Here is an 8,759-nt window from a genome sequence, read left to right as displayed (position 1 = left end):
TACTTGAGGCTTCCCTACTTGAATTTTAATTGTGATTGTGAGCTGCATGTCAAACATGCCACCTGTCTCTTTCTACGTCCCTGCAGCACATGGTTGACCAATCCCGGACAGACTGCCTAGGGCACTGTGAGAGGTATGGAGGCGTGCAGGAGACTGTTTTCTGTTTGGAGAACCAACACAAGAGAGCGACACCAGACGAATCCCCCCATCCAACGAGGGAACAGCAGGAGGAAGGAGAAGAGGAGGAAGAGGAGCAGGAGGAGGACGAAGACGAGGAACTCTGGGAGGAGCAGGAGGACGAGGAAGAGGAGGGAGTGGAGGAACTTCAGATGGGAGCTGGAGAGGCGAGGAGCAAAGGACTGAGACCTATGGAAGACTTGGCCAAATGCATCCAGGTGGAGGAGGTACAGATATAGTCATTCCCCTACACCCTCTCCCAAGGTCATTTCCCTACACCCTCTCCCAAGGTCATTTCCCTACACCCTCTCCCAAGTAACAACAACTAGCACGACATAAGTGAAAGTGGGTTGGCTAAGGCATGACCTCATGTCTGTGATGCCTATGATTGAGGACTTGCAGGAATACATTAAGGGAGAGTAAGCTGCTCTCAGCTGTTGATTTACTAAGGCATCCAGTGTATGTAATCACAGCTGCTTTTAACTTCATTATCAGATGACATAACAAGGCACCACAAACCATTACACACTGATTTACCTAAGCTAGGCAGACAGAGAGACTTTAGTTTTGGTGTCTAGGAGTCATCATAGGAATCAATCTAAAATGGCAAAAAGCATCTGTTGTTCAGATAGATCAATTTACTGTAGTTTTTTCCCTTTTGAATACAAAAGAGGAAGAACTTACATTTGTGTTCAATCGTAGACCAAGTCTTTCGAGAGTTCATTCGGCATTGCCACCTGAGCCTACCCTATCTTCCACTATGACTTTTAAGCCAATAATGCAGATTAATTCAATAGTTCAATAGTTTGTATTAATTCTATAGTTTGTCATCTACCTGAGGTAGATTATACTGAGAACCATGCGAGCACAGTTTAATTACTCCTTCAGCAAAACAGGGGCATTATTACAGGGATTTACACCTGATCCGTGAGAGGAGATACACCTTCGCTACCTCGCCTCTCTTTCCCTGCTGTCCTCAAAGACTCCAGTTTCCCACACATTTCTGCTGGTCTCTGAGGAATCCGGTAATTCCATCGTCCGTCCGTCTCTGGGCGGTTTCTGGAGGCAGGAGGGAGTTGACCGCTCGGAGAAAATCTCTAAGATTCTTCGGTCAGTGAAATGGCAGGGTAATTGCTTTACTGGGCCCAGGCCTTGACCACATTTGTTTTCAATTACGGGGCCGCATCAGTCACGAGGGGGGGGGGGAGCGGCTGCTCTCCACGTTCGCTTCGTCTGCGAGTGCAGGCTCGATGATGTCATTGGCCCCCGAGTCGTCGTGGCAACCGGCAGTCGTAATGTTTTGAGAGACTGTCGAGGGAGTGGCACACCCCTTGGAGGCTGCGAAGCGTGGTGGGCCTCTTGCAGAAGGGCGAGCGTGTGTCTTGTATATATGTACTTCCTAGTCCTCGGCCTAGCACATCTGATGCATCACACATCCTAGTTTACAGTGTGATTATTGGGTTTGGAAAGGTGCTGCTGTATGCCAAGGATCTCACTTTGTAGCATGGTTGATTATGGTGTGGCACTTGGGCGCACTTCTTCAACTGTGGTTACTAAGGCCTCTGGACTCACCCACAGTGATACTAAGATATACTGAAACTCTGAAGGTGTGTGTGTGTGTAAGTTAGGTATAACTTGGTCATTTCGATTAGTCCTGTGTAAATGTCACAGAGAATCCTCTTTGTCCTCCAGAATCTTTGGGGTGTATCAGTGTCACTGTTGTTATGGTGAGCAGAGCAGTTCTCCGTCAGTGTGAATTAACTCCCTCCTCCCTGACCAACCCTGACCCATAACATGAGTTGTACAGTTGTACAATTGTGTGCAGCATGCTGACCCCATGTGGTAAAAATATAACATTACAGTATACCCATGTAGACTCGGGGAGACTTTGTGAAGGAATACCATGAGACCTTTCACACAATTAACTTTAACTTGGTAACCATTTATTTGTCATTCATCTGCTAATATTGACAGCCGCTTCCCTCTCATATCCCCAGATGTCTCCAACCAATGGGCTGGTGTCCATTCTGAAGAGGAGAGTTTCAGAAGAGGGAGAGCCATCACCCCCCGAGAGCTCCCCCAGACGCACAGCCCGGCGTAAAGTCCGCTTCAGCGAGCCCAGTGAGGGTAAGATGCCGCCTGGCCACTCCATGTACACTAAGTTGTGTATGTTTGTTTTCATTCGGTCTTTGTGATGGTCCATCTTGTTGAATTTGTATTATCATTCATATTGAGCTATATGAATTTTTCATATATATAAATGGGGCCAGGCTTGTTTCCTTGAGACAGTGTAACTCCAGTTCAAAATAAATAAAAAGGAATTTCTTCATAGTCTTGTTGCCCATTTAGTGAAAGGCTCAATGGGAAACTAGCCTATGGGATTCTTGGCAAATTTGTCGATGTTATTTTACAGCATTGAACAATGCAGCTGAGTAGTGTTATTCCACTGTTCTTTATGGCCTTGTCTAACAGTGCATGTTGCTGTGCATATTGTGTTCACACTGTCGTTATGGTTACCTGTACCTAGATGATTCCAGCGCAGATTCCTGCCTGATCCTTGTGGTCCTGTGCCTGGTCACCGTAGTGATAAGCATCGGTGGAACGGCGCTCTACTGTCTCCTTGGCAACGCCAGCACAGACGTGTGCACGGACTTCTCCCAGAACATGGATGTGTACTGGGGTCCCGTGCGGAGTGGCATCAGGTGGCTGACCCACTGGCTGTTCCCCGTCTCCTAACGCCTGTCCACCTCCAGACAGGACTGTGGACTATGTAAATAACAACACTTCTTGCACTGTTGTCCAACAGTCGTGGTGTGTGCTTTCCACAAAGGTCTTATTCAGTCTTAACAGTCATGGCGTGCTTTCCACAAACGTCTTATTTATAAGACAAATCCCTTGCACTGGCCTGTTTCGGATCCCAGGTGCTGCTAATACGCAGGAATATCAGACTTCAAAAGTAAAGATCATTACCGCACACTGGTATAATATTACGAATTGTTTATTTAGAGCAAACAATGCGCTTTGCTGTCAGCTTCTTCAGGTTTGTGTTCACTCTAATTAAACAATCCGTAATACATGTATTATACACATGTGCGGTGATATTTACTTTTGAAGTCTTAATCAACTACTTTACAGATGGACCAATGGGCTTTTAGGCCCCCAACCTGGATTTGCTGCGGTAGGAAGAGTTTCTAACTGGGATTCGTTTCCCGTCCTCAGGACAATAAACCACAATATCTACAACTCAGCAGCTCTTGAACTGCACAGCTAAAAAGCTGTGGCCAGTGCCTGTGGTCAGCTCTAATGCTCATTGGCTCATGGCTGTTTGGGGTGTGGCTCATTACACTGTGCTGCTGTGACTGCCTTGTCTGTGTTAGATAACGTTAGATTTCACAGTGACAAACCTTCCCAAGACAAACGCTGACTCCTGAATCGACCCAATTCTGGCTTTTGAAGTCAGTTGTTCTTTGTGGTGAGGCATTAGTACAGTATGTGAACAGTGTAATACTGGTATGGTGAACAGAAAAGACCCACTCAAAGGAAACTAATGGGTCTCCATAGATAGAGACTGAGAGGTGTTCATAACCTACGCAAAAACAGATATGACTTTTGGGGCAATATCTCTCACAATATTAAAGCAAGACTCCACTTTGAGACTGTACTCAACAACTGTGCTGTTTTGTTCTTTGAAAACGAATATGCTGGGGGAAATTGGGTAATTTTTGGTCAAAATGATGACATGATATTTTGTATTAATATGGCCTGAAATTATTTTAACAGGGAAAAATATCTTCAAAAATCCTATAAACAGTATGGTTTACTGTATAAGAGGATGATTTTGAGGTTTTCTCCACAAAATAAACAAGCAATGGCAGGTGAGGGGTTAATGTGAGCAAACTCTGTTGAATGAATATTCTTATTTAAGTACTAGATATGACATTTATGCATAAGGGTTCATTTTGGAGACCATGTGTTTCTATTGCTATTTCTAGGTCTATCATTAAAAAAAGTTGTTATTAAGGTGATGTGGGTGATGTAGTTTTCATCAGACATGTCCCAAGCCACAGGAGAGGGTACCATCTCAGGGCTGCACTCTCCATTTCACAGTTCAGTTCAGTCTCCTAAGTCAGTGGCTGGTTTGGGACCCTATAGATATCATCTGGCCCTCTGCACTGACTGAGCTCAGTGATGGAGAATAGGCCAAGCACATCCACCTTTACCCGCTCCATAGACCCCACCCCCATCCCATCCCATCCCACCACATGCCGTTGAATGCTGCGCCCTTCTTGCCGATGCAGACACACCTTTAGGCCGCCCAGGCCTACTGGAGTGTCATCATGTTGCTGAAGAGGCCCAACCATACTAGGCATGGAGAGAGAAGAGTTCCGCTGTAGGCTACTGATCCCATGTGGCATAAACTGAGTTTTCTTAGAGAAACATCAGGGCTGCATCATGTTGGATTCTGGGATTCTTCTTTCAAGGATGCTTGTCTTGTAAATATTTTTTTTTCATTTTATCCTAATAGTCCGTATTTCAAGAGAGGATGTGGCTGCGTTATGAAAGAGTGAGATCGATGGTATTGTCTTGATGTGGAATGTGGTATTTCTGCTTGTGGAAGGTGACTTGTTTACTCTACACCACAATAATTGTTATGCCATGGTTATTGTAGTGTACCAGTTTCAGTTCATAAAAATAACTGATTTGTAGTTAAATTTATCTAAATATATTTGTGTTTCCAACATACACAAAAATGCCAATTTACCATTAAGATTAAATAGGATGCATCCCTGGATGCGTCTTGTGTTTTGCCGAGTAGGCTGAATTGTTGATTTGCAACATCGAAACGACATTATCACAAGAGAAGTTGCAACAAACTGCGGAACGACTTGCCTGACATCCAGGTGAACAAGAATTCAAAAAGTGACTGCACAGCCGCGGAAGCTGAAAAGTTAGTACATTAAATAATTTTCAGTGTCCCGCCGGCGGGACGGTTACCCCCCCCCCCCCCCCCCCCCACCTCTCCCCAACATTCTAAATCAATGCACCATATTGCTATGTAGCATAGTAATGTTAAACAACATTTCAAAGCTTTGACTCTTGGGAATCCAAAAATGACAACTTTTTTCATGTACAATCTGTATAGTGCTTTACATTCTCAGATTCATTTTTTATTATGTCTCAATTAAATTTGATCCAAAATGCCCCCCTCCCCCTCCTCCGCTTATTGGGTACTGAAATATTCACAAGAATCCATAAATTGAATCTTCATGTTGTATTATCCAATATTAATTGTACAGATGTAGTCTATCTTATACACACTCATTGAACCAACAAAGTAAATGCAAAAATAGAGACTTTTTTGTAGTTATTCCATATTTTGTGTAGTCAGTCTATATCAGAACACCTGACATACAATCTAAATAGTTCACAAGAAACCTCAAAGTGTTACCTTTCATTTGAGACCAGGATTATGCTTCTACACAAAGGGGTTCATGTGCAGTAAGCATTTGATTGTCAGTATGCATTTTGGATAACAAATATGGGGAGTTTCGGTCCGTGTAACGCTTTGCTATGTTCTATTTGCAAAATTCACACGAAAAAATATAAAAATAGGCCTAAAAATCTTTTGATTTTCAATTGAGCACAGTTACGGTTTTCTGTTCAGAAGTTAAAAATTGAAATGATGCGTCAATTTTCTAATTTTCCTTTTTTGAGCTTGTGGATGGACTGAACCACGAGCACCGGAGGAGAACACCATCTAGCTGGGCCAGGCTAGATGGTGGAAGAGAGCGCCGCCTGAAGTTGTTTGATTTTGACTAATTACTTTAGAGATTAATAACTAAAACTTTTTGGGTGAAGGCACGTTAAATATAAGTTTCAGCCTATGTTGAACATATCTACAGTAGCCTATAGTTGAATATGGCCATGCCATACCATAGCAAATAATTCCCCAAAGCAGAATGCTTTGCCATCGACGTCAGTCAGTCTCTATCAGCCCAACAGTAAAACGAAGTTATTAAATATTAACTGAATTTTACTTTTGTTTCCAATCCAGTTTCTGTTTTCTTTATCTTGCGTGACTAATGACACATTTAGAAAATAGCAGCAATTATCTATTTGCTAGGCAGTTAAAAAAAGTGAAAATTGGATTATTGAACACATTTTTTGATTTGGATCAGATGGATAGAGCAAATAGAACAAAGCACTGCGTTACACGGACCAGTTTCCATAGGCATTTTACAAAACGCATGGACATACCTTGGCAAATAATAGTCTAAAACACTCATATTTTTATTCTATATTGATCTACTTTTGCATAGGCTACAGCTTCACAAGACCTGGTGCTAGGGCTCAGTTGTGTTTCTAAGGGATATCAAGTGACCTAGAGGGCTGAAATGTGGTCAGTTCATAGATGCTTGTAATCCGCCAGAAAGAAAAAACTATATTCTAGCCTCTGTAACTCTTTGTCAGTACATCACAGTTATTTTCCTACGAAAACTACAGGTTCTCAGCTTTCTATAGAGGTCCAGCATTTGATGGTTGGCACCAAAAGAGGTGGGAACAATGCCCTTGTAAATAGGCACAGTGCAATTTCAGGCAAAAACTTATATGCACCCTATAGTCAACCCAAACAGGCTAACTTACTTTCAATTTCAACCCTTTTTGTAATAATGTATTTTCTTTAAATTTTACAATTTTAAATATTCATATAAAATACAGTGTGAATATAGGAAGAGGTGTGTTTGATGAGTCTCATAACTATTCTTGGAGTCAAGGTCACATTTCGAGGTATTGAAAAAAGGAGACTGTTCTTTATGGAAATAATGTAGGCCTAGGCTATTTTCTTTAAAATATGCATATAAAATAGAGTGTGCATACAATGGCTATAAGAGGTGTGTCGGATTAATCCCTATTCTGCATTGTTTTGGAGTCACTAGGTCACATGATGTCAAAGCTAGGCTATTGACAAAAAAAGACTATGAAGGTAGGTCGGCTGGGAGCAAGTAGAGAGGTCATCTGTTTGTACACTGTCTGCAAACATGGGGTGAAACCGGCCGCATTAAAAAAAATGAATATCCGAATCCTAACTTCACCTTGGTGAGTTCGCAGGTGCTAAGCTAGCGCAAGTCATCAGTATTAGTTAGCCTGCCACTAAAAACAGTCCATAGATATATATATCAATAGCCCTAAATGAAATGCTAGACAGTGCAAAGCCTAAAGTTTGGTATATGCTAAATCTATTTGCAGATAATACCATGAGAAAAGTCGTAAGCACAAACAACAGTGGGTTAGTTAAAAGCTCTCATCACATGGTTTTACTCCTTATGTGTCAATATTACCATAATTGTAATGTTTATATGTACATTATAAAGTGCTTTATGACAGTGAAGCGTGACTGTCTGCCGTTATACCATTACAGTTTATAGAAGCCCGGTACCATATCGGTTAATGATGCATCTGTATGCATGTCACCTGCCTGAAGTATTATTTCTAGTAAATGTTGATTTATTTCTCAACAAACAGTCTGGTTCTTCTACTACACACGGAAGAGAACATCACAATAATGTCAGACAACAGACTAGATTAAAAAACCTAACATCACACCTTCTAGTTTTGATAAACGGCCACACTGTTAAAGTAACATTTTATTTTTCATTTTTTGGCACAGGTCAAATGACCCCTCTACCAGCAGCAGCAACACCACTACATCATTACCATCCCCATCATGAGCATCAAGCTACTGACCGAACTATGGCCCAGGTAAACATCAAACATCACATGCATTCTCAGTAACAATTTAATTATTTGCTACCTGCTTGCACTATTTGGTAACAATGCTTATTGTGTGTATGTGCACATTGGTAATTTATTTTAGGTTCAAAATAGGACCCTTGACAACAATATGCCAAGCACCAAGTGGGATGATGCGAGGAAGACAACATGGCAGTCTCTTTCTATCCGTTGCTACCTCGGGAATCCCACAACTCATTCTAGTATACGTGAAGACAAAAACAACTCTTTTGGGCTTGCTATACCTACATGTGAGACCAGACTGTGGTGGAATATGTTGACGCACGAACAGTTAATGTGTTCTAGACTTTGTAAGGCACAGTAAGGTAAATAAGTGAGTTTAACATTGAGTCAAATGTGCTGCTGTTAGGCCACAAACATTTTCTTCACAACACTGTCACAAATTCACCTTATTTTTCTCATTCTTTTTGTTTGTTTGATCTTTGGCACCCAGTGTTTCCCACAGAATTGAATTGTATTTGTGGTGTTAGCTGCAGCAGGTGGAGGGTCCGTCTGCAAGCAGCAGGTGGGGGTACTGAATGCAACCGAGGAATGAAATATAAGTGCCTTCATACAGCTCATAATACATAAATGCATTTTTCATTCAAAGACTCATCTAATAAATGGAAAAAAAAGTGATACCTGAGTTTGTATGTTTATTATTCATAAAAAAAAACAGATTTCATAGCCTACTGTGATGGTTTTAACGTTCAATAACGTTTTGACAACCTAAATGTAACATTGTCTTAAGTTTTTTTTAATCCACATGGTAAGGGGAACATTACTGCAAC

At 41.6% G+C, this 8,759-nt stretch overlaps 1 protein-coding gene across 3 annotated transcripts in view; it reads left to right on the top strand.

The window, feature by feature from the left end:
• cnstb (consortin, connexin sorting protein b) overlaps positions 1–8,521 on the top strand; it is a 21,150-nt gene extending 12,629 nt beyond the window's left edge. For 2 of the 3 annotated variants that reach the window (XM_076272288.1, XM_076272286.1), the window contains exons 8-10: positions 87–404; positions 2,175–2,304; positions 2,705–3,838. In XM_076272288.1, the coding sequence (XP_076128403.1) occupies positions 87–404; positions 2,175–2,304; positions 2,705–2,913 (657 nt within the window). In that variant the 3' untranslated portion in view covers positions 2,914–3,838. Of the gene's footprint in view, positions 1–86; positions 405–2,174; positions 2,305–2,704; positions 3,839–7,846; positions 7,939–8,053 lie in introns of those variants that run through there. The other variant, XR_012983887.1, reaches the window with a different exon arrangement.
• The last annotated feature ends 238 nt before the right edge of the window (positions 8,522–8,759 follow it).

Source organism: Alosa pseudoharengus, unplaced genomic scaffold (assembly GCF_046254945.1).
Source record: "Alosa pseudoharengus isolate Yale_2024_CS ecotype anadromous, Long Island Sound unplaced genomic scaffold, YU_APseudo_1.1 YU_APseudo_1.1_scf_7, whole genome shotgun sequence".
In the NCBI taxonomy this organism is placed as follows: Eukaryota; Metazoa; Chordata; class Actinopteri; order Clupeiformes; family Clupeidae; genus Alosa; species Alosa pseudoharengus.
Note: the sequence above shows the minus strand (reverse complement) of the source record. Positions and strands in the feature narration are given on the sequence as shown.